A 27,362-nucleotide genomic window follows, 5' to 3' on the forward strand; every position below is an offset into this window, starting at 1 on the left:
TATTTTTCCTGTAATGTGACGACCAGAACGGCAAACTAACCTCCACTTGTGAAGCACACATTGTGGTGGAAACAAAGTACATTTCTGGAAAGATGGGGCCATTAGAGAAAAAAAAAAACTTTGGGAAGATTTATTTAATTCAGCTTCTATTCCAGTTCTCTGTTACCTACACCCATGAATTCTTTACATCTTGATTACTGACAGTCGAGTGACATTTGTTCTCAGTCAGAAAATTATACAAAATGTGGTTCCTTTAACTTTTCTGAAAGGCCAAGAGTTATATAACTTTCCATGTGTGGTACAACCAACACTTTGCTAGCATATTTAATTAATCTATCTATTTAATGCACTCAAATGGACTACAGGTATATCCTGCTTGATGAAACCAGAGCATTCCTATGAAACCTTTCATAAGCCAAAATGGCGTAAAGTGAAGACCCATTCACTACTATTGAAGGCTATTTTCGTACAAGTGAAAACCCATTCAAATTCATTTGTAAAAATGAACACAGGTTTCTTTGTAAAAGCAAATATTTTGAAAGTGAGTATTCGTAAAACGGAGTATACCTGTACCACATCAGACAAGCAAAAGGCTACATTTAAATGCATGCATTTTCTATGGAATTTTAAAGCATTTTAGTGTCAGAATTTTAGCAAGTAAAATTCAATCTTCATAAGGGCTTCGGTCCAATTGCACATCACCCAAGTCACATTCTGTGAAATATTAGTACAATTTAGATTGAAAGAGTAATTGCTCTCATCTATTCTCACATTTTCTTCAGAGACTTCTCATCATAGTTGAGAGGAACAATAGTTGACTCCAAGAGTGTTGCCCTCAACTAGCTGTGCAATAACAAAATAGACAATTCTACATCTGGTATTTTAATTTTGGAAAATAGATGGTTTCAATTTAGAAAATGTGCCTAGTTGTAAAGTTGTGTGTGCTGTCAAGCATAATGGAAAAACCACCATTCATAAGTCTTCAAAATTCTAGTTGCAATCATTGGGTGCAGAAACAAGCCTTTTGATCCACCTCATCTCTGCCACCCTTGATATCTATCCTATCTTCATTTGCTCGGAATAGATTTGCATCCCATTACATGGAGTAGGCTCGATTACGATAACATCTTCCAAGACAATGACCTGTTCAAATCACTTTTAAACATTGTAACTCTTCTTGCCTCTATCACCTCCTCTGACAGCTTATTCCAGATGACCACCAGCCTTAGTGAAATATTTTTTTAAATTTAGACATACAGCACTGCACAGGCCCTTTTGGCCCATGTCACCAAAACACTTACCTACAACCTCCAGTTTTATGAGTGGGAATAAACCACAGCAGCCAGAGAAAACCCATGTAGTCATGGGGTGGATGAACAAACTCCTTTCAGAGCTGGATTCATTGGCAATGTAATCGTGTGGCATTATGCAAACCATACTGCCTTCACATCACCTTTACATTTCCCACTCCATCTGTAGCTCTAGAATCTTCTACTCTTGGACAAACACAACATTCTATCACATCTATTCACATCAATTTTAATCAACTTTTAAGGGAACCCATCAAACCATGTTCCACTAAAAATAAACCCAGCCTATCAGATCTCTCCGTGCAACTTTGTCCCTCCATTCCAGGCCTCATTCTGGAGAACATTTTCTACCAACGCTATTGCTACCACATCCTTCATGTTCGTGTGGTGACCAGAATACGCAAAGAGCTGTGACACCAATGTTTTGCACAAATGCATCAGTCCAGATGGAGTACTCAGCCAAGTATGAAAAACCTGTGCTGATCAACTTGCCAATATATTTACAAATGTCTTCAACATCTTACACCAGCAGGGTTTGATAACCACCTACTTCAAATAGTTCTCAACCGTACCTGTGCCCGAAAAGAGTGTGGTAACCGACCTAAATGACTACAGACCAGTGGCACACATATCCACAGTGATCAAGTGTTTTGAAGCATATCAGGTTCCATCTGTGTAGCGACAACAATCTGTTGCCTACCGCAGCCACAGTTCTACCATCTCACAGGCTCTACACAAATCTTTGGTACACCTGGACAGCAAAGACGCATACATCAGGATGCTCTTTATCAACTACTGTTCGACATTCAACACCATCACCCCCTCCAAGCAAACTCCAAAACTGGGCCTCAATACTCCTCTGTGTAATTGGACCCTGGATTTCTTCACCTCCGATCAGTGAGGATTGGTAAGAACATCTCCTCCACAATCTCCATCAGTACTGGAGAACAACAAGGCTGCATTCAAAGCCCCCTGCTCTACTTGCTTTACACTTATGACTCAGTATGTCAATAGTACCATCAACAAATTTGCTGACGACACCACAGAAGTGGGTGGTATAAAATGGGGAGATGAGTCAGCGTACAGAAAGCAGAGTGAAAACTTGGCTGAATGGTGTACTAACTCGCATTCAAAGTCACCAAAAGCAAAAGATTGTGGACTTCAGGAGAAAAACAAAGGTGTACAATTCAGTGATCATTGGGTGATCAGAGGATGGAGCGGATGAGAAACTTTGAATTCTTGGGAGTCACTATTGGAGGACCTCTCCTGGACCCAACACACGAATGTCATTGTGAACAAACACATCAACGCTTTTACTTTCTTAGGAGTTGCGGAGGTTTGGTATGACATTGAAAACCTTGGTAAACTTCTACAGGTGTATAGTGGAAAGCATGTTGAGTGGTTGCATCACAACCTGATATGGAAGCACCAATATCTCTTGAGCAGAAAGCCTAAAAAAGGTAGTGGACAAAGCTCAGTACATCACAGGCAAAACTCTCCCCACCATCAATAAAATCTACTTGGAATGCTGCTGTTGGGCAATCATCAAGGATCCACACCACCCAAAACACATTCTGTTCTCACTGCTGCCATGAGGAAAGAGGTATAGGTGCCACAAGATTCTTAACACCAGGTTCAGCAATATCTGTTACTTCTCTACCAACAGTCTCCTAAACAACAGACCCAGAGGCTCATTTAAGGACTCTCACTTAGCACTTTTCTTTATTTACATTTCTCTCTTTTGTATGTGTATCGTTTCTTGAGTACAGTTTTTGCACTCTTGATGAATAGAAATTCTGCCTGGTTCACAGAAAAATGAATCTCAAGGTTGCACGTGATGAGATGCATGTACTCTGACAACAAGTCTGAAGTTTGATATCCCAAATCTTCTACTCCAGTATTTTGGCCCATGAAAGCAAACATATCAATTGTCTTTTCCCACCTATGTTGCCATTGACAGGGATCTATCAGCTTTCACTCCAATGTCTTTGTACATAACATCCCTTCAATAAGCTTCAAATATCCTTCCAGAATTTGTCTTTCCAAAGAACATTGCCTTCCAACAGAGAACTTATCAGAATGTTAGAATTGGGCAGCTACAAATTGGTCCCATGAGGGACCAAAATGGGTAATCAATGTGTGGAGTTAAGGGATACAAGTGTGATACAATTCAAATACCTTAATTCTACTTGCCAAATTCATTTCATGGCCCTCTTTAGCCTTCCTAATTTCTATAAGTTCTCTCCTAAACCAGAATTTCACTTCTTTCTTTACCTTAATCGTACCTTCAATATCTTTTCTCACCCAAGGGTTTCTAAACTTACTAATTCGGCTTCTTATCCACACAGGGGACATGCCACCTCTGAACCATCTCACTTTTTAACACCTCCCCCCCTTCCCCCCGCCCCCCCCATTCTTTATGTTGGTTTCCTTCCAACAAATTGCACCCAATCTACTACTGCCAGGAGGTCCTGTCTCATACAAAAATAATTAAGCTTATACAAATGAAATTATTAAACATGCTGATCAATTTAGTAATTTGTAAAAGTTATTTACCAATCAGGTGTAGATGGTGGAGAGCGAGAAGGAAGACTTTTGGTTTCCAACTGTTCTATCGATACTGACTTCCTTAATATTGGATTCCACACCATTCCACCAATGACACGATGGCAAGACTGATTTTTGATTGGCCTGTGGCAAATAAAATGGAAATCTTAAATATTCAATTTTTTCAGTTTTTAAATATCTAATTTCCATGGTAAAGAATTACAATTCTGAGTAATTAAAATTTATTCCCATTTTATAAAATTTAATGCAACACTATGAAAAAAAGTTAAGTGACTTTTTAACCAACATCAAGCAAATATCAGTGTAGATAGGAAATGAATTCATACAATAGTGAGGTGTGTTCTTTTTTTTGAGTTGGTTAACAGCACTCAATTTATTCTTATAGTTGACAAATTAAGGCAGAAATACCTCAAGTTTGAGGTGAATTAGAACCCAGACAAACAGGAAAGGCAAGAAGCCATACCATGATTTTTTTTAAAAAGCATCAAAAAGATCCACTTCTCTTCCAGGAAAACCTAATCTGAAGATGCTCTGCTCTGTAAAGGGGAAAGATCTTTGACCTGAAACATAAACTCTTTCTCTTACTACAGATGTGGCCTGATGAGCTGAGGATCTCCAACATTTTCTATTTTATTATTGAAAAATAACAATAGAAGGAGTAAATAAATTAATGCTTGGGGTCAATGGACTTCCATCAGAACTGGTTCTGTACATGTCAAAATATTTCAATAATTTTTTTCAATAGTAAATATTCTTGAACATACAGTGCCCTCCATAATGTCTGGGACAAAGAAGCACTGGGAGAATGACACAGAATCGCAGAATACAAGACATCCTTGTATAAATTTTATAATTTAATGGTTACAGGAACTTGGGTGTTCATATACAGTGGATTCCACAATGACAGATTTTTTTCCTTTATTTTCCCACTGTGCTCTACAATTTTAAATTTGTAATCAAACAATTCACATGTGATTAAAATACATGTTCTAGATTTTATTCAAGGCTCTTTTTGTATACATTTTGGTTTGACTGTACTTTTTTTTGAAAAAACAGAACTTTTTAGACAGCGATCCTCCATTTCAAAGCACCATAGTGTTTGGGACATTTGGCTTCACAGGTGTTTGTGATTATTCAGAATGTTTACTTGCTTCACTGGTGGAGGTATAAGAGAGCTAGGCTTGCTTCTAAGCTTTTGATCATCTTTGGAGTCTGTAGTTGCCATTTTTCTATGAGGACCAGAGTTGTGCCAATGAAAATGAAATGTGCCATTATGAGGCTGAAAATCAAGAACAAAACAGTGAGAGACATTGCCTAAGCCACTGCTTGGAACATCATTAAGAAACAGCATATTGGTGAGCTCAGTACTGGTAATCGCAAGAAGACTTCCACTGCTGAAAGAATTCTCATCATTCTGAAGAAAAATCCCCAAACACCTGTCCAACAGATCGGAAGCACTCCAGGAAGCAGGTGTTGATATGCCAATCACTACTATCTACAGAAGACTTCATGAACAAAAATACAGAGACTACACTGCAAGATGCAAACTAGTTAGTCACAAAAACAGGATGGCCAGGTTACAGCTTGCCAAGTATTTAAAAGAGCTGACAGCAAAAAAGGTCTTGTGGACAGATAGGACCAAGATTAACCTGTATCAGAGAGACAGCAAAAGCCAAGTGTGGAGGCGTAAAGGAACTGCCCAAGATCCAAAGCATACCACCTCATCTGTGAAACATGGTGGTGGGGGTATTATGATCTGGGCATGTATGGCTGCCACAGGTACTGGTGCACTTATCTTCATTTATGATGTAACAGCAGATGGCAGCAGCAAAATGAATTATCAGGTGCATAGAATTATCTTAACTGCTGAAGTTCAAGCAAATGCCTCTACTCATTGGACAGCAGTTCATCCTCCAGGAAGACAATGATCCCAAATGTACTGCTAAAGCAACAGTTTTTCAAAGCAAAATCTGGAAGATTCTTGAATGGCTGAAGAGAAAACTTAAGAGGACAAGCCCCAGAAATAAGTAGGAGCTGAAGATGGCTGCAGTAGAAGCCTGGCATAGAATCACGAGAAGATACTCACCAACTAATGATATATCTGAATGGTACCCTGAAATGAGGGGACTATGTATAAAAAGTGTTGTAATTTGTACATGGCCAAACTGAAATGTATACAAATACTCTTGATTAAACTCTGGAATGTACACTTAAAACACATGTGAATTATTTGATTACAAATTTAAAACTGTGGAGCAGAGGAGAAAATAAAAGAAAAAAAAGTGTCTGTCCCAAGTGTCATGGAGGATTTCTCAACATTTCACTTGACTCAAAGAAATAAAGGTACTCCCCAACTTACAACCGTAATTTGGACTGAAGGATTGGTCGTATCTCAGAATGGACATGTCGAAATTATGCATGTGTTTAAAAAAAAAAGAAAAAATATAAAATTTATGCAATTAATGTTGTACTTAACAAACTATAACAGGGATACAGGGCATGTCAGAGCCAAAATGTGTATACTTATCTTGTCAGCCACCATCCTGGGTTCCTTAGGCTGGGTGTGGCTATCTTGATTCCTGTGTGCATGCACGAGTCATCAGTTGGCACATGCATGGTGGGTTTGTGTATTGGAGTATGGTTGGTGCATGTGCGAAGGTTAAATACCCTAACAATATTGAATTCGTGTCCTTAATTCTTGCGCATGTGTCAACCAAACTCCAATACATGAACCGCACATGTGCCAACCGAAAACTTGTGCATGCACATAGGAATCAAGACGGCCGCACCAAGCCTATGGACCCCGGGACGCCGAGTAACGAAGTAAGTATGCACATTTTGGTTCTTAAATGTCCTGTATCCCTGTTATACTATGTCAAATACAACATAAACTGTATAAATTTTCTATATTAAAAAAAAAAATTTCAGTTGTATGTGCGGATGGACGCAAGTCGCATAGGTCGCAAGTCAGGGACTACCTGACTATTAGAATTATAAAATTGTACAGCAAAAGCTTAATGATCTAAAATCTAATGGTCTAAAGTCCTATCACTCAGAGCTATTCAGAATTCCAATTTCTCTAAGCTTAACAAATGACTATTGGATGCATCTTCTCCTTGGTAATAGCACCAATATTCACTCTGTCCCCTTACTCTTGAATTTCAGACATTGTTTGTACCTTCTACAGTGAAGACAAATGCCTATTCAGTTCATTCATCACTTCCTTGTTCCCCATAACCACTTCTCTAGTGCCATTTTCCAGAAGTCAGTTCTTGCTTCCCTTTTATCTATATACATTTTGAAAAACTTCTAGTAACTGCAGGTCAATGGAGATTGTTCCACTGCACACATGACTTCCTTTCCTTCCAGAAAATCAGAAAAGGGGGATCAGAGGTGGAGAGGATGAGCAAATTAGGTTCTTGGGAGTCACTATCTCGGAAGATCTTTCCTGGAACCAACACACCAATGGCATCATGAAGAAAGCCTCTACTTCCTCAGGAGTTTGCAGAGGAGCTAGTGGAGTTGTTCAAGTCAACCGGTATGGTATGGCCTTTTTCCGTGCTGTAAACGGTTATATGGTTATCCTTATTTTCATTATTGTAAGCTTATCTTCATATTTGACCTTGTCTTCCTTTGTTGCTTTTTTGGTTGTTGTCTGTCAATTTTTAAAAGCTACTCAAATCCTCTGGCTTTACACCCATTTTTGCAATACTAAATGCCCTCGCTTTTGGTTCAATGCTGTCTTTGACTTCCCTTGTCAGCCACGGTTAACTCTCTCTCAATTTAGAATGGGGCTTCTTCTTTTGGATGAAACAATCTTGTGTCTTACGAATGCCTCTCAGAAACCCCTGCCTCTAATGTCTTCCCTAGTGAGGTAATCTTCTAATCACTGGGCAGCTCCTCTTTCATGCCTTTGATTTACCTTTACTCAACTGTCATACCAATACATCAGATTTTAGCTTCTCCCTCCCAAACTACCTATTGAAGGTTCCTTCATCTTAAGCTCCCAAACCAAATCCAGTTTATCACATAACATCAAATCCTGAATCTCTTTTTTCCTTCATGGGCTTGATCCCAAGCTGCTATTAAAAGTCATCTCATAGGCCTCTCCTTTAAACCCCTTGCTTCTCACCTGAAAGAAATGCCTTTTAGCCAAAGGCACCCCTGCCTTTGGTAAAAGCTTCTTAATATATTCTCTATGCTTCTCAGTTTTGTATATCTTCATGGATTAAGACACCTCAACTTCCTCTGCTCCAAGGAAAACAAAGGTAACCTATGGAGTCAGCCCACATCATGCAGTCAACATTCCAGAGAAAATGATCTACACCCTGTCCAGTGCAAATCTTTTATATAGTGTTTACAACCAATGTCTCTTATATATTCAGTAAAAACACAGAAATGCTGGGAGGGCTCAGGACTGAAATGTTGGTGATATATCTTTATCTCCTATGGATGCTGTGAGACCTGCCAAGTTCCTCCAGCATTTGTGTTTTTACTACAATCACAGCATCTGCAGACTTTTGTGTTTCATTCTAATACATCCCATGACCAAGGACTTTGCCATCTATTTGAATTTCTCCAATTCCTTTTCTCTGAAGGTACAAAATAGTTTTGCTTCTATTTCCCTATCCTTAAAATATTTTCTCTCGATTCCCTGTGAGGGTCCCACAATAATTTTTTTTTACATACTGAATACACATCAAGAAGTTCTTGCAGTTTATATCTTGCCAGATTTGACTTGTATTCCCTTTTTAAATCAATGATGTTTTAGTCTTTTTGGTGGATTCTGAAGATTTCCCATCTTCAAGTTGCTGCTCTTTTTGCCATTATCAGTATCAAATAAAGGAAAATATAATGAACATCTAAAATTAGTCATGATTGGATCACATTTCTGTTGAGTTTTTGCTGCAATAAGTGTTTGAGGTGGAGGGAGAAGAGATGGCCAACTTTCTTTTTAACATCAAAAACACATGCAGGAGCCAGTCACATGATTTTCCATGCACAGTTTCTATGGTAAAGATTTAAAAAATCTTGAAACACTAAAGAGGTAAGGTTGCACCCACTGAATAAGAAATGGTTAACGCTTCAGGTTCTAGTAAGAACGGGAAAAGAGAAAACAAGTTCATTTTCATTAACAGAGGAGGAGGAGGTTTGCCAGCAACAGGGCCCACCAATATCCATTAACCGTTTAACAGACTCAATCAAGTTCTGCTGAGAGGCACACATTGCAACTCTTTGTCAATTAGGAATCCAGCAAATGGTAAACTAGCCATTCTTTCTTTCGTCAATGACATCAGAAAGGATTGCCAAAGTGATTTTCACTGATGGAACTGAACCACATCATTAGATTCTACTCAAATAGCACAAGTATAGTGAAAGACCAAGCTATTGCAGAATGTTTACTGGTCAAACAAGATAAAAAAAAACATGGGAGGGAAGAGACAAGGATAGATAGTGAGAGTGAGCAAGTTAAAGGGATAAAAATTGCATCTTGAGTTAAGTGCCAATTTAAAAAAATATCACTCAACAACCTTACTGTTTGTTAAACATGGCCAAGATGAACATCTGCTCATTTCTAACTTTTGCATTTTGTTGCTATGTATGTGCTGATCAACACTAATGAACAAAGTATGAATTAAAAATCTTTCTGCTTTGTCTTTCCGCTGTAGATTGAAAATCCAGATAGATGCATTGTTTGGGTGAAAACCAATATAAATAGCTAAATGATTATTAACATTTACTTTAAGCCTTTTCACATGCAAATTAATAGACAGTATTCATTATGCAATATCTGCAGTGGACGATGTAACCCATATAAATAATGATCATGTTAAAATATTTTCTGCTTCATGAACACAGGAGTGTCACTGAAGAAGAAGATTGTTGCACTTATAGGAAGATCACCATTCTATACAGGTACACAGTATATACTTTAAGAATTATGAATGCAACCAAACCTGTTTTGGCTTCTGTGCCCAAGCATCACATGGTCTGTCGGTATTTTTTTCTCTTGAGTTGGTGACTGCTTTGCTTGAAAGAATGTGTGGTGGTCCACACAAGATTTCCAAAGGATTTTACATGCTCTATAATTTAGCATGTTAAATCCAATAACACTGTCTTGGTATTCATTCTGCCAATTAGACAATTTTACAAATTTACATTAATTAACAAGCTTCATGTGGAATTCATGGCTTTTAAAATAGGAACAGTTCTTACCACAACCCTCACACCATAAATTTTGAAAAATATTAATTTGTACAAGTACCAACATAAGATTAAATTATCTCATTCTGCATATAACTTTTGATAACAAATTTACCTCAATTTTCTTAAAGTTCAGATTTGCAAAAGTCTTTTGATGGAAATGTATAAATAGTGCATCATGCTATTTACAGTTGGCATGTGTTTAGTTTGCAAAAGTGAACACTTTCAAGAACTAATCGCAAAGCAATGCAAGTTTTCAAAGATACAGTAAAACTCTGATAATTCAGTGTTCAATTGTTCGTATATTCTAACAGTTCGCAATATGGTTCACTCGTATATCGACAATAAGAATCAGGGTCTCGAGTGCAAGTGGCATGAGAAGTTAGATCTGCAGGCTCATTATACAGACTGTGTTTGGATCTGGACTGAAGTCAGGAACACCAGAAGCCAGTATCAGTGACTGAATTCTGCATGGAGCATTTGTAACTTTCCTGCTCTTAAAATGACTGATTTTCCAGGAAAAATAGTGAAATAAAATGAAACCATTTTGGAACAGCAGCAAGATTCAATAGTTCAGAGGATCTGCCAGTCCAGTAGCGGCTGGCTTATCAAAATTTTAGTGTACATTGACATGGTATGCTCCGACCATCAACTAGACAGTGAAGAAGATCTGAGATTACATCAGGATTTAGTCGATCAGGAAAAGTATGCAGATAGTATTTAACTCAGAAGTGCGAGGAGCCAAGCTCTGCAAAGTTGAGACTTGCACAGAGAAAGTAGGGCTTTGTAGATGGTTGTAGAACAGAAAGACTTAAGGGTACAGAGTCGAAGCTCCTCAAAAGTAGTGGCACAGGTAGAATTGAGCATACTTGCCTTCATCTGTCAGGTATTTTAAGTGCAGGAGCTCAGATGCCATGTTTCAACTGTAACATGTTGGTGAGATTACACAGAGTATCATGTACATTTCTTGTCACTCAAATGCAGGAAAGATGTCATTAAGATGGAAAGGCTACAATAAATACTCATTAGAATTTTAGCAGAGCTGGCATGCTGGAATTAAAAAGGAGGTTGGATTAGTTGAGACTTTCCTCCCTAGAACACGAGGCTGAGGATTATAAAGTTTTGAGGTACACATATAAAGGTAAATAATTAAAGTCTTCATCCCAGCATAATGGAATCTAAAACTTGGAGGGCGAGATGGAAGATGAGAGGGAAAAGATTTAAAAGGGACCAAAGATGTGCCTTTTTCAGTGGTACATGGAACAAGCTACCAGAGAGGGGCACACTGTAACATTCAAAAAACATTCAGACAGGGACAGAGATGGGAAAGGTTGAGATGGATGTGGGGGGGAGGAGGGAGATCCTCTCTGCCACTCCTATGGTCTTGTGGATTTACTTCCAATCCATTTCTCTGCAGCAACCATACCACACTGTGATGCAACCAACCAGGAAGCTTTCAGAGCTCCTATAGAAGGTTAACATAATAGTGGTTGGTAGCTTGCCCACTTCAGTCTTTTCAAGAAGTGCAGTCGCTGTTGTGCCTTCCTGACAAGTAAGGAGATGTTGAGTGTCCACAATAGGTTACTAGTTAAGTGAACTCCAAGAAACTTGGTGCTTTCCACTCTTTCAATGACAGAGTTGTTGATGTGTAGTGTAGATGGGCTGATGTAACTGATTACAATGCTATATAACCACAATTCTGACTAGTGGTCAGCACTATTCTCCTTCCTTCACTGAAACAAAACAATACTTATATTTAGGGGACTTGTTAATTTACATAATAAATAAAAGTATTCTGAACCACCAGCAACTAATTCACAAATACCATCTGAAAGAAACAACATTTGAAATTCATTCACCATAGTTAGGATCTTCACAGAATGCTTAGATGAAAATCAGCAACTGTATCTGTATTCGTTGCATTACACAGTGAAAATGCTTCTTAATACTTACAGGTTTTTGTCTGAGCTGAATGAAAAAGCGTTTCCTCTTGAAAGAAATCTTGGTTATATTGACCCTGAAAGGAATTATTCACCTGTAAAACTGAATACTTTAGTTCCCAAAACATCATTAGCAATAAAATGCCAATAACTCTTCGATCTTAAATATTCTTTCAAATGTTGGAACAGATCATGTAAAATGGATGATCATTGTTTTAATACATTTTACAGTCTACCACACGTCAAACTCAGGCCCGCGGGCCAAATTTGGCCCGTGATATAATTATATTTGGCCCGCAAGATCATATCAAATATGTATTAGAGCTGGCCCGCTGGCCGCCGCGCAGCTAATACTACAAATCCCAGAATGCTTTGCAAATGCGTTGGCGTCAGCCCGCTAATCGCCCCCACCTCCTCTCTTTACTTTCATTAGCATCTGCGACCTGTCGCCCAACTCACATGTAATAAACCCCTTACGAAAAATGGCCAAACGAAAGACAGGAAACAGGACCTTTCAAGACAGGTGGGAGGCAAACTCTGACCCCAGAGTTTGATGAACTTGCATCTAAGAAGAGATGCCAAGTATCTGGTTTAGACCCAGGTGCATCAGAGTAAATCACAGTGTAGCCAGCTAAGCTTAGATTAATATTTTCTTTGGTTAACTTTGGAGTGTTCATAGTTGAAAGATTGGATTTTCATTAAAGCAAGTTATTATTTTTTTGACTTGTTGGCTTGTGAAAAAGGAGCTTAAAGGCTATAGAGAAATATTATTTATTGAATATTTTATTTCTCATTTGTTAATGCTTCTTCTGGAAAGAGTTTAACCAAATTATTAAACATTTATTTTAATATATTGAAAGAAAACATGCAAATGTTGTTGAAAATTTTCAATAAATATTTAGTTTGGCCCACGACTTAGTCCAAGTTTTTAATTTTGGCCCTCTGTGAATTTGAGTTTGACACCCCTGGTCTACCATTTCCTTCAAGCTAAATGAGTGTTGACTCACAATGACCTAGTAAACACTGCAGCAAAAGGGAAAGAACTAACTGAAGGACATTTTATAACTAATCAGACAACCTGAAAATATTTGATATCACTGTAAAAGGTATTTAAAGCATTTTGTTATAAACTATTCAGCTTCATAAAGAAATCAAGCAATTGACTTTTTTCAGTTGGGAGAGGCTTATAGAACATTACAGTACAAGCCCTTCGGATCATGATATTGTGCTGAGCTATGGAAAAAAAAATTATGAAACCCTCCCTCTCATAACCCTATATTTTCTTTCATCCATGTGCCTGTCTAAGAGTCTCTTAAACACCCCTGTTCTTCCAGCCTCCACCATCACCTCTGGCAATGGATTCCAGGCAAACAGATTCTTGACCTGAACATTCCTCTCCTCACTTTGTCAGATGTCCTCTGGTGCTTTCTACCCTACTCTGGGAAAAAAGGCACTTATCTATTCCTCTCATAATCTTGTAGACCTCTATTAAGTAACATCTCATCCTTCCTCGCTCCAAAGAGAAAAAACCTAGCTCAGCTAACCTTGCTTCATCTGACATTTTTCAACCCAAGCAACATCCTGGTAAATCTCCTCTGCTTTCTCCCTACAGCTTCTACATCTTTCCTGTAATGTGACTAAAACTCAACACTATAAGTGTTGGCTCACCAGAGATTTGGAGAGCTGCAACATTACCTCACAACTCCTGAACTCAATTCCCTGACTAATGAAGCCCAGCATCCCACAGGCCTTCTTAACTATCCTATCAAACTGTGTAGTAACCTTAAGAGATGTATGGATTTGGACCATCTGGTTCCTCTGCTTTTCCAAACTTAAGTATCCTACATTAATTATGTTCTCTACCTTCAAGTTTGACATTCAAAATGCATCACTTCACACTTATCCACATTGAACTCCATCTGTCACTTTTAAGTCTAACTTTGTATCCTCTCCATATTCTTTTGTAATCTACATCCTTCAACTCTATCCACATTTCCTACCTTAGTATCAATTGCAAACGTACTGACAAACTGCACTAGTCACTTACCTCCAGGCAGAATAATTTCCAACCACTACTACTCCCTGCTTTTTGCAGGCAAGTCAATTCTGAATCCACACACCCAGGGTTCCAGTGATTCCATGCGTCACGACTCTCTGAACGAGTCGCCCATGCATCAAATGACTTACTAAAATCCATATACATTTCTACCAGCCTACCTTCATCAATTTGAGGCATGACCTTCTCCTTACAAAGCCATGCCGACTATCCCTGAGAAGACTATATTTCTCTAAATACTCATAAATCTTATCCTCAAGAATCCTCTTCAATCATTTGCCCACCACTGATCCAAGACTCTCTGCTGTATAATTCCAAGGATTCTCCCCATTATCCTTTTTTTTAAATAACATTTGTCATTGTCCAATTCTCCAGTACCTTCCCTATGGCCAAGGATGATACAAAGATCATTGCCAATACCCCAGCAATCTCTTCCCTCCCTTCTCATGGCAACCTGGGGTATATCACATCCATTTCCAGGGACTTGTCAGTCCTAATGTTAAAATCCAGCATTTCCTCTTTCTTAATCTCAACATAGTCCAGCACTTAGGCTTATTCTCTTCTGACCTCACTTTAACCAAGGACCTTTTCTCTGGTGAATACCGAAGCATTTAGGACCTCTGAAACATGTCCCACGTCCAGTTATGTTGACTCCTTTATCCTCAATTGGCCTTACTTTCACTTTCATCATCCTCTGTTCTTCACGCGAGCATAGAACAAAAACCTGAGGGCTTTTCTTATCTTATTTCCAAGGTCTTCTCAAGTCCCATTCTAACTCTAACACTTTTCTTAAGTTCCTTCCTGGCTACCATACAATTCTCATGAGCCCTTCCTGTTTTTTTTGCTTCTTTAATGTTATGCATGCTTCCTTCTTCCTCTTCACTAGCTGCCTTACCTGTTTGTCAACCATGGTTCCCTTTTCCTACCACCTTTTCCCTGTCTCAACCCTAATCCTAACCCTATCCAGAATCCAACACAAGTGGTCCCTAAACCATTCTCCATATTACTTCGGTGCTTTTATCCGACAACCTCTGTTCCCAATTTACTCTCCGTCGTTCCTTCCCCATCCCATCATAATTAGCCCTTCCCCAATTAAATACTTTACCATTTTGTCTGCTTTTATCCTTTTCCCCAGTTATGCGAAAGCTTAGGAAGTTGCACCATCACCGAAATGGTGCCCCACCTAGAGGTCTGTCACCTGACCATGTTTATTACCCAGCCTCTCCTCTGGACAACTGGTCCACATACTGTGTCAGGAATCCTTCTTGGATACACATGACAAATTCTTCTCCATCTGCTCCTCTTGTAATAAGGAAGTACCAGTCAATATTTGGGAAGTTGGTCTCCCATAACAACCTTGTTATTTCTGAACCATTCCAAAATTTACCTACTTCTCTGTTCCTCAGTGTCCTGACAGCTATTTGGAGGGGGGGGGGGGGGTCACAGATTACTCCTAATACATTGATTGCTCCCTTCCTATTTCTGACCCACCACAATGACTCAGTAAATACTCCCTCCACAGTGTCCTCCCTTTCTACAGCTGTGATGCTATCCCTGACCAGTAAGGTTACTCCCCAACTCCCACCTCCCCTGATTTTAACCCTAATCCAATATCTCTTATAAAACTTCTAAACTCCCTGGTACATGCATCAGCCAATCCTGGCCTTCCACCAGCCAAGTCTCTGTAACTGTCACAACATTGTAATTCCGTGTACTGATCCTTGGTCTACATTCATCTCCTTTATTCCTAAGACTCCTTGCATTGTAATAGTCAAATCTTCCAACTGACTACATTTATGCTTCCTCCCCTGCCTGCCCTTCCTCACAAACCCACAACTCATTGCATCATTCTTTCCACCTTCAGCCATATTCACTGCACTCACATTCTGGTTCCCATCCCCCCCTCCAAGCTAGTTTAAACATTCCAAACAGTTCTTGCAAACCTGCCCGCCAAAATATTGGTCCCTCTCCAGTTCAGGTGCAGCCTGTCCATTTCGTACAGTCAAACCTCCCCCTGAAGAGATCCCAATGATCCAAAATCTGAATCCCTGCTCACTGCACCAACTCTTCACCCATACATTCATCTGTCACAGCTTCCTATCCCTACCTTCACTGGTGCGTGGTACAGGCAGCAATCCTGAAATTGGGATTGCACCACTTTTAAAAAATTAAACATGGCTCCCCTTCTGTGACAAAATTGATGCATATTTAAGAGAAAGTAGCTCATTATTTAAATTGGGAAATTACCCTCCTGAATAAACAGAAGGGTTCTTGCAAATGCCATAAGTTAATGGCAGTCAAGTCTTAAATGTAACACAACCCACCAGAGAGTCTAGGCTTTTAGAAGAAACAAATTAAGTAGTCACTTAATACAGAATAAAAAAATATGTATTCCAAAGAAGCATTATTCAATGACAAATAACAGGAACTTTACACCACATTTTTTATCAGTGAAGAGCAGCAATAGTTACCAGGGATAAAAATTGATCCGTGCCAAATTTCTATAGACACCAATGCCTCCAGATGATATTCCAATCTTTACTTCTAAATTTCCTTGATTCTGAAAGAAATAAACAAACAAGTGTTTTTCAGAGACAAAACAGAGGTATAGACCGAGTAGATACATCAATGCAATGAGATAAAATCTTCAAAAGAACGACACCCAGAAGCTCAGTTCAAATAAATCGAACCTTTACTGGAGGGTGAGCATGACATAAATAGATGCATTAAAATGTACAAGAGAGCACTTTGATCCTCAAGTCTGGATGTAACAATGGAAAAAAAAATCAATGGGCTGAAACAGTGTGAATAATTATGCACATTATGGGAATGCAGAGCCAACAAACAGTGCAATAACAACCTAATTAAACATGTCTCAGTGTAGATGTAGAGAATATGGATCAACGTCCTTGATTGTTGAAGTAAAAATCCAAATTTAGATAGTCCATGTTTCAAGACCTGGTGTATCTTGATTTGAAATACCTTTCTCAAAGTTTATTAAGTAATCTGTGGAGGATTCTGGTTAACCTCTGGGAATTGTTAAACTTTGCAGTTATAAATATTGTATGGTGCCCTCCATAATGGTTGGGACAAAGACACTTTTTTTTCCCTTTATTTGTCCTTATGCTCCACAGTTTTAGATTTTTATTCAAATAATTCACATGCTATTAAAGTGTACATTCCAGATTTTATTCAAGGTTATTTGTATACATTTTGGTTTGACCATGTATAAATTACAGCACTTTTTATATATAGTTCCTTCATTTCAGGGCACTATAATGTTTGGGGCATTTGGCTTCACAGCCATGTTTAGTTGCTTCATTGGTGCAGGTATAAGAGATTAAGGCTTGCTTCTAAGCTTTTGATCATCTTTGGAGTCTGTAGTTGCCATTTTTCAACATAGGACCAAAGTCGTACCAATGAATGTCAAAGAAGCCATTATGAGGCTGAAAAACAAAAATAAAACAAAAAGAGTAGCAGAGGGGAGACTTTATTGAAGTTTTCAAAATAATGAGGCATAGAAGCTTTTCCTGGTGTAAAAGACATATCAAACACTTGAAGATATGTGTTTATAGTGCAGTAGTATTTAAGTGGCTTCTGGATAGATAAATGAATATGCATAAAATCATCATGTCCAAGCAGAAAAGATTCCATTGAATTTGGCATTATGTTCTATACACTTATCAAGGATCAAAGGGCTTGGTCTGTGCTGTACTGTTTTATGTTTCAAATACAATCTGCATTTTATATGAAGACATCCCTGTCTACTGTTGCTAATGGATGTATTAACCTTAAATTTAATGTTAAACTATATTTCTCATATATAATGTCTTAATAAAATAAATTATAGAGTTAAAATATTACATCTGTATTCTTAGTAAGCTAATTGTGGGTCACACACAGGTCATAGCACATTTACAGAGAACCATTGTTTTCTGAGAAGATAGTTCATTTTCAGAGACAATGTGTCTTGGAAAGACAGAGCTAATGGATTTGAAGTGGGTTTTAATTATTCAAGAACAATAGAGTGTTTGCTTTATTAAAAACTGAAGTATCTAAGTACTCAGTAAGAACTGCTGAAGGAAGTCATCCATTTTTTAAGCTAAACCATTTAAGGCCTTTTGAACCAGGGAAATGAAACTCGGAGCCAGGTGAATAATATATTTAAGCCTTTGAAATAGGTAATCTTTTGGAGTCGCATCGTCAACAAGACCGATGTATGCAGATCACATGGTTGACAAGAAACTGGGGTTGGCAACTGTTTAAAATTCCAATAACTGATCACATGATTTCAAAGAATTGGAACTGACCTCATTGATGATGTAATTGGATACAAGAGTTAGAGAATTATTTTGAATTCAGACATTTTTAGTTGAGTTCAGTTTGGCGTTGACAGAAGTCAAAACCCTGCAACATACAGCAGTTGAAACCTTGTGAAAGACAGGGTTGAGTTATAGTAACCAGAATAGGTGCTGTTTGTGTGTTACTCCTGGAAAAAGGGTAACACAGAATTCTTTCTTTGGCTTGGCTTCGCTGACAAAGATTTATGGAGGGGTATGTCCACGTCTGCTGCAGGCTCGTTGGTGAATGGCAAGTCCGATGTGGGACAGGCAGCCGCGGTTGCAAGGGAAAATTGGTTGGTTGAGGTTGGGTGTTGGGTTTTTCCTCCTTTGTCTTTTGTCAGTGAGGTGGGCTCTGCGGTCTTCTTCAAAGGAGGTTGCTGCCCGCCGAACTGTGAGGCGCCAAGATGCACGGTTGGAAACGATATCAGCCCACTGGCGGTGGTCAATGTGGCAGGCACCAAGAGATATTTTTAGGCAGTCCTTGTACCTCTTCTTTGGTGCATCTCTGTCTCGGTGGCCAGTGGAGAGCTCACCATATAACACGATCTTGGGAAGGCGATGGTCCTCCATTCTGGAGACGTGACCCACCCAGCGCAGTTGGGTCTTTAGCAGCGTGGATTCGATGCTTGCGGACTCTGCCTGCTCGAGTACTTCGATATTGGTGATGAAGTCACTCCCATGAATGTTGAGGATGGAGCGGAGACAGCGCTGATGGAAGCGTTCTAGGAGTCGTAGGTGATGCCGGTAGAGGACCCATGATTCGGAGCCGAACAGGAGCATGGGTATGACAACGGCTCTGTACATGCTGATCTTTGTGTGTTTCTTCAGGTGGTTGTTTTTCCAGACTCTTTTGTGTAGTCTGTTGTCTATCAGAATTAGTGGCTTTTGAAATAAGGAAGACCATTTCGCTGTCTCTTTGGCAAAGAGGACAAAATTCTACTGGGTCTATTTTTGTATGGCCACTTCATTTAACCCATGTCTGGGTTTGTGAATTCATCGTGAAAGAAAATAGTCACACTTGTTTAACCCTTGTTTGGGTTTGCGAATTCATTGTGGAAAAAAATAACCACATTCCCTATCTCATGGAAAAGAGGGAAGAAATGTGAGTAAAGAGACCTGAAGATGTGATGTTTAAAAGCATTTTCTAATTATTTCTGAAATGAAAATTTAAGACCTTCAAGACTAAAATGAGGCTGAACTTTTAAAATTGATTTTTCAGAATGGGAATTTATTACACACACACACATTTACATTTTTGTATAGTGTGGTTAAATTTAAAGTTTAGAATTAAGTAAGATATGTTATTAATAGTTTAATTTAAAAAACTATTATTTGAAATTGATCATTGTCTGGTGAATTTTCCATTGCTGTTTCTGTGTTGGTCCGAACAAAGTCCCTTTACTCCCAAAAATAATTAGGAGAGTTGTTAGTTTGTAACTCTAGTCAATCATGTCCTGGCCTTTTTATGACCCCTGAGTGAAATTTGCCCATTGATCATATTCGTTAGAACCACCCACCAGCTTGTAGGGCAACCACATTTTTAAAAATGTCTTTTGTACCTAGAAACTCATCTCATTTGTTAAATATATCCAGCCACTTAGCTCCAGCAGAGAATCTCACTAATTCAAGCTATCCTCACTTCAGCCCTCAATGTCTCATATTAATTACCAAGTTTATGACCTCCTGTTTCAGAACCCACAGTCATCAGAAGAATCCATCCTATATCAGCCTGAAAGCTATGTCAGATTTGCACGTTGCAATCCCTTCTTATTGTTCTAAACTCGGGTTCAAGCTTATTGCCACGTGATTGTACATAAACAACTTGATGAAACAGCGCATCTCCAGACCACAGTGCACATACACAGACAAAGTGCACCCTACTCATCAAAGACCGTTTTTAATATAGCGATCCAAAAAATATATATACACATATATGCATGCACATACAACATCCAAAAAAAGTTTGGACAATGCAATTTGTCTTCCTACAACAGTTCCAGCATGGCAGGAATCAGTCTGATTAACTTCTTTCCCTTCCTTCTATGTTAAGGACATCTTTTCTTGAGGAAAGAAACCAAAACAACAACACTGCAGATATGGTCTCATTCAGGCTCTGCACAATTTTTGTCAAACATTTTTGCACCTGCATTAAAACCACTATGATGAAGACAAACCTGCCATTTGCTTTCTTAACTGAAAGCCCACAAAAGACTGTAGATGATGGAATCTGAAGCTAAAAGCAACCTGCTGGACAAACTCAGGGGTCCAAGCAGCATCAGTGAGAGAAATATAATGGTTGATGTTCTGGAGCATCAAGATTGGGAATGTGGAGAAGAGAATCCAGCATAAAGAGGACAGATTTTTTTTGTGGGGGGCTGGGGGGAGAGGGAGAGGGAGAGAGAGAGAGAGAGAGAGAGAGAGAGAGAGAGAGAGAGGAAAAGGACGCTTTGGGATGGGTGAACCATGAAGCGGTGAAGCATGGCAGTAGATTGGCTGATGCCAGACAAAAGGGTCAGGTGGAAGAACACCAGTAATGCAGGGTGGAATGGGTGATACAAAGACAAAGGCTGCCAGTACTGGAATCTGATGAGAAGGTGACAATGGTAGTATAATGAGGGACCAAATGGAACTAAATGGGGAGGAGAAAGTGGAAGAACACAGCAGGGAGATGAGGGTAGAAGGGAGTGGAACCAGAAGTAGTGGGGGAAGGTTGGTAAGGAGGAAGAGCAGAACTGGTATGTAAGGAGATGGGACTGAAAACCTGAAATTATAAAGTTTCATGTTCACATCATTGGGCTGTAGACTGTCCAGGCATGTTGTTCATCTATTTTTCATTTGGCCTTATTCTTGGCATCAGAGAAAGCCTAAGACAGATAGTTTGGTGGGGAATGGGAAGGCGAGCTGAAATGGCATACATTCTCCTCTAATCAGAGTAACCAAATGCAGTCATGGGATGGCACAGTTGGCATAGCAGTTACTTCAACACCTTTACAGCAGCAGCGATTGTGTTCGGGGTTCAAATCCCATGCTGTCTGTAAGGAGTTTGTACGTTCTCCACATATCTGTGTGGTTTTTCTTGTATAATAGCAATAAAAAATATTCCCATCCACTTTGGTTCCAACTTCCTTCCACTCTTATCTCCACACTAGATTTTTGCACTCTCTTCCACCACCCCAATTTTGTTCTGTTTGGTCTTTCTTAATACCCCAATTGTCACCTCTTATCAGATTCCAGCACTGGCAACTTGTGTCTTCTAATCATCCATTCCATTTCCCCTCATTTATTTCTCTTGCTTTTCGTACCCTTTGTCTGCCATCTGCTAATCTGCTGCCTTTCTGCTATGCTTCACCCCTCTATGGTTCACCAGTTCAACTTGTCTTCTCCCACTGCAGCTTTTTTGTACCAGCTTCTCTTCTCATTCCCAGTCTTGAAAAAGGAGATCAAGCCCAGATATCAATCTTTTTTTAACCACTGATGCTGCTTGACCTGACCTACTGAGTTCCTCCAGCAGATTATGTTTTATCTTCCTAACTTACATGTTTGCTGTCAGTACCTGGTGTACATTGCACATTGCTACTTCTACTCTCTTACCATTAAAACTCTGCCTTTCTGCTTTATCTATTTATTTATGAGTAGGAATGAGATCCTGAAGAAGGAAGTTTAAAAAGCAGGTCTTCAGGGGTGGTGATCTCAAGGTAACTGGCAGTGCCCAGCACCAGAGAGGGTAGCAACAGGAAGTTGTGGAAGATGAATGCGTGGTTGAAGAGTTAGTGCCAAAGGCAGGGGTTCAGATTTATGGATCATTGGGATCTCTTCTGGGGAAGGTCTGACCTGTACAAAAAGGATGGGCTGCACCTGAGCTGGAGGGGGACCTATATCGTGGCGGGCAGGTTTGCTAGAGCTGTTGGGGAGAGTTTAAACTAGTTTAGCAGGGGAGTAGGAATGAGAATGTGAGGGCAGAGATTAGGAGAGAAGGACAAAAGCTTGATGTTATGTGCTCTGAGTTGGTGAGGAAGGACAGGCAGGGGGGAAAACAAAGGCAGCCAGTTAAAGGGGTTGAAATGTGCCTATTTCAACATGAGGAGTATTAGGAATAAAGGGGATGAACTTAGAGCATGGATCAGTATGTGATTTACTGAAATTTGGCTGGAGGAAGGGTGGGATTGGATGGTAGGTAGGAAACAGGGGGAAGAGTAGTATTACTGGTCAGGGATAGTATCATGGCTATTAAAAGGGAGGATGCTGCAGAGGGAATGTCCACTGAGTTGGTGTGGGTGGAAATCAGAAAAGGGAACTATAATTATGCTGGGAATAGTCTCAAAGCCCCCAAATAGCCCTCAGGACACGGAGGCAGCTAATTTTATCCCCATTGTCCTTTGTTAGCTATGGTTGGATCAATTTTTCTCTTTTTACAGCAGTGAGTAATCTGCAACCGTTGTTGTTCCTGCATATATTCTTTAACGTCAACCATTGCATTGGCACCATCATGCTTTTCAATGAAGCTCCCAATCTGTCATAGCCAACTCATTACTCAGATCTTAATAGTCCCTTTATCCCGAGTCGCCTGTTCCCACATATACTCATTAACATACTGGTCTCAAAGACAATCCAGTACACAACATTAATGCTAATTTGCATGAGCAAAATATACAGAGACTAAAGTCACCAACTTGCAACTTTTTTATGAGGCTTCAATATCCTGTTTGATATCATTGAAGACCTACCAGAGTCACCCATTAATGTTTACTCCCCTCGCAGTTTCCCAAGATCTACCCAGATTGAATTGATGTAATTTTTGGGGTCCTTTCTCAATGTTGCATTTTGTCCTTTGCCAACAATACTACTCCAGTTCAATTTCCATTTTATCTGAATTTCCCAAATACAGAATATTATCTCCGAGCCTCAGTGACCCAAGAGCCATATCTCTTTCGTAGCAATGATTTACATCAGGCACTACTAATTTGTTGACCCTATTATAAATGCTTTGTGCATTCAGATGTAGTTTTTTTTTTCCTTTAATATTCTACTCTCCCCAGAGTCCCCCTCACTTATTTAATTTACAACCCTTCCTACCCACTGCCATTATTTGATTTGCTCAACTTTGGGCTTAATGTAATTCAGGTTGGTCCTTTCCAAAATAACAGGTTCCTTCTTCCCCATCACTAATACCATCTGCTAGACAAATCAAAATACACTTCTCCCACGCTATTCCTTGAGCCAACTTTTAAACTTGTTTCATCAATGAATATTTGGAATTTTCCATCAGGTACAGTTCAGTCTAAAGATGAATAATATTACAATATCCATGGATCTACCTGCATCTTTAAGATGACTGTTTGAACTAAACAAAAGGAATGATTGAGCACCGCTCAAGAGGTACCTTTTTCAAAAAGTTAATCTAGCTGTATCAGAGATGTTTCATTCATACTGATGAATGTCAAAGAAGAAAATGTTGGCACTAAATTAAATAGCTCTAGCAAGAAGGTAAACTCAAGACGGCATTCTAATTTGGCTTGAAAATAAATGTTGCTGCAGGGAGAGCAACCCCTTTACCAAATGAAAACAATCCCAAAAAGAAATAGAAATACAACACAAATCATTTGAACTTACCTTTGCATTATGTAACTCCACACCATAAAATTCAAGGGCTTTTGCTTTATTTAAATAACCAAGTTCTGCTTCAGATTGTTTAAGGTCTCTATAAAATAATAAATTAAAAGATTTTTTGCCAAGGAAAAACAAAATAATTAGCATTGTGACTGAAAATTATCATAGAAGAAATTAATAGCACACAATTAATTTCACTGCATCAAAAACTGTTTTGACAAAATGCCATGTTACCAAAAATTCTCACCTGGGACTTGGATGTAATTAGTTTTCAGCAAAAGCACTGAAAGATCTCTCCAAAAGATTTTTTATCAAGTTGCAATTTATTCACTGCTATGCAGCAATTAATCAGTTTATATCTACAACAAATACTAAAGTGTTAACGTCAGACTTAGTTTGAGACCTCAACAGGATAACGGGAGCAGATTAAAAATAACATTGCAATGCTCTTATGTCATGAATGAACTGGAACAGCAAAAGACTTAAGACAGCAACCTTTCTGAATTCATTTTTGTTTCATTCAGTTTTCTTTTGTGTTTGATAAAATTATTTAATTTCAGATAATGAAATATCAATTGCTTTCCTATTTGTTGATACCTTTTCAAAGCAACGTTTTAAGATAAGTAATTACATTCGTGGACAATTTCCATTGACCATTACAATACTTCACCCATACTAATGTAACTGCATCCTGTTTAGAAGCTTTATATCTTTGTTCTTCAATGGTAATGCCTTTGAAATACAGTTTGCTTGCAATGCATTGTCAATAGTTTAAACATCTCTGACAAACATGGGACTTCAAAGATGCTATACATGATATATATAACAAATCAGCAAAAAGGGGTCCATCAACTTGACTCAACATAGACCCTCACAAATGAGAGTCTTCTCTTCCTCACGTTAATTTCTCTGATTTCAGTTTCTGTTGGTGACATCTCTATCACTCCAGATTTTTAAAATTTAACATATTGTGGAAAATACAAGTGTTCCAAAACTCAACAGCCAGATTTGCTAGTGGAGTTTTTAAAGTCACAGAGTGAAATACTCTAACAAATATGTCTTCAAGAGCAATGGTTTCTTTTAAATCAGTTCCTTTCAAAATTAGTACCAAAAATCTTAAGCACTACAGTTAAGAAAGCTTGCCAAATAATTTGCTTTGAACTATCAAATTTCCTTTAATTCAAAACAAGAGCTTTGAGTTTACCTGTGTTGCTTGTGCAAAGACATCACTTTGGTTTGAAAGTCTTGATTTTGATCAGGTATAAAAAGGAAACTTTCAATGTAACCAGGATGATGCTCAGAAGGATTGTATTCTCCAAGTTCAGCTGCAAGATTTAAGTCAGTGTTAATTCAATTTGATAGTCAGCATTCCACAGTCTTTTATTTATTTAAGTAACTATTAACAGCATCTTTATGCAAAAAACAAGCCAATGCATATATTCTCTGCAATATTTCAGCAACTACTTGAATACTTTTGTTGATTTTGTTATTCTATTTATTTGCTCCTTTTGCATGAAACATTTTTAATCCTATAAAATGTACAGGAATACAATTTTGAGATTCCAAATACATTTGGACAGATTTATGGCTAGGAACTGTTCAGACCAAATCCAGGCAAATAGGATGTGACTAGAATGCAAACTTGGTCAGCATCTATGATTTGGGCCAAAGGGCCTGTTCTGTGATGTATGACTATGAAAATTCCTATTCTCAGATTGAAAGCAAATCCATTGTTTAGGAGGTGGTACTTGTTTACTCAATATAAAAATTTACAAATGAAATTTCAAGTTCAAGATTATGGACATAATCTTGTTGCAATAATTTGCATATGCACACACTACATCAAATTTTTTCCAAGATAAACTACAAGTTCACTACTTACATTGGACTGCATAGGAAGCAAGCACGGCTGCTTTACTGTGAGAACAAGATAATCTGGAACAGACACAAACTTGGATGTCATACTATCAAACAAATGTGATCAATGATTAATCTGGACTGTATAAGAGATCTAATTGTCAAAACTATTCGACCAAAAAAAAAGTCCAGGTCAGATCAAGTATATTTTTCCTTAAGACTGATTTCACAACTGTGCAAATTTGATCTTGGACCTTCACCTTGAATATGTGGAGGTTTTTCAATTTTATGGAACAACTGAGAACAAAATTTAAGATGTTGCACATAAATTAATGAATATAATTAACTGATGACAAATCTTCAGAAAACCAATGTTTAATTTTTGTGGAGTAGATGCTGATCGATAACAGTAATTTTGCTCATCCAAACAAAGTTTTAGTCATTACACAAACTAACAGCAAGTTGAAGAGAATGAGAGCTCCAAGGCATAGACCAAGGTCTTGTTCAGTAACGTCCCCAGCAATACAACCTTCATAGCTGGAAAAACTGAATGCCTGCAGGACGTTTCATGCTGACCACTGCCTGATAGCCTTGAGGTCAAAGGTGTTTATCTGGAAAAACTTTTCCAACAGGTGGTGTGGAAAAGACCAAGTGACTGGAACATTGCATGGCCATGGTGCCAGGCCCATCCTTTGCAATACTGGGACAGGTAGAATCTCCCCACATCACAGAACTTGGTACCCTTGGTTTTAGTCCCATGCATAGCCTGATGCAGCCACACACAAAGGTGGTCATTAGGATGAGGGCCACATTGGGTACACCCTCACCCCCCATTGTCTGGTAGTTACTGAGAGACAGGGACTTGATGGAAATGGTGGGGTGGTTCCTGGAGCAGATCATCCAAGCTATCTGGTGGAATGCCTCATCACCAATGTTCACAAACAAGCACCAGGACTTGGCCTGACTGATGGTGAGCAGTGCCCTCCCAGTCAGATCTTTCCTATAAAACCAGAACATAACCGACAATGCATGTTGTCCACGAGAGGACTACAATGGAGTGGATACAGTCGCCCATCTCTTTGCACAATGCAGATTCATTAAGAGCGTGTGGACAAGGATGTAAAGGGTCGCTGTTATGGTTATCCCCAGAAGCAGCGTGACAGAGAAATGTCTGATTTATGAGCTGTTCCCATAGACACACCAGAGAACTCCTCAAAGATCGTCTCCTCAGTGAAAGACATACTTTGGTCAGCCCAAAGCTTGTTGCTTTTTCAGCACATGTATATGTCAGTCCAGGATTGCTGCTGACTGGCCCTACCCAGGCTACAGGAGTACATGCTGAGGGATGCACTGAGGCTTGAGGAAGCCAACAGAAGGGAGCGGTGAGGAGGGACCACAGTCTAGGGTCTTTCCTTTACTAGGCATTGAGGGGCTAAGACCAAGGGGAAGCCCCTCAAACAACAGAAGGGGAGGAATG

At 39.0% G+C, this 27,362-nt stretch overlaps 1 protein-coding gene across 1 annotated transcript in view; it reads right to left on the reverse strand.

Moving 5' to 3' along the window:
• Positions 1 to 27,362, reverse strand: part of LOC138749851 (tyrosine-protein phosphatase non-receptor type 3-like) — a 204,083-nt gene that overhangs the window by 94,067 nt on the left and 82,654 nt on the right. The window contains exons 7-13 of the mRNA XM_069911805.1: positions 25,911 to 25,963; positions 25,233 to 25,353; positions 24,032 to 24,119; positions 16,550 to 16,638; positions 12,036 to 12,099; positions 9,836 to 10,008; positions 3,867 to 4,001 (exon numbers count right to left, since the gene is read on the reverse strand). Coding sequence (XP_069767906.1) covers positions 3,867 to 4,001; positions 9,836 to 10,008; positions 12,036 to 12,099; positions 16,550 to 16,638; positions 24,032 to 24,119; positions 25,233 to 25,353; positions 25,911 to 25,963 — 723 coding nt within the window. The remainder of the gene's footprint in view (positions 1 to 3,866; positions 4,002 to 9,835; positions 10,009 to 12,035; positions 12,100 to 16,549; positions 16,639 to 24,031; positions 24,120 to 25,232; positions 25,354 to 25,910; positions 25,964 to 27,362) is intronic.

The sequence above is a fragment of the Narcine bancroftii genome, chromosome 1, assembly GCF_036971445.1.
Source record: "Narcine bancroftii isolate sNarBan1 chromosome 1, sNarBan1.hap1, whole genome shotgun sequence".
Lineage (NCBI taxonomy): Eukaryota > Metazoa > Chordata > Chondrichthyes > Torpediniformes > Narcinidae > Narcine > Narcine bancroftii.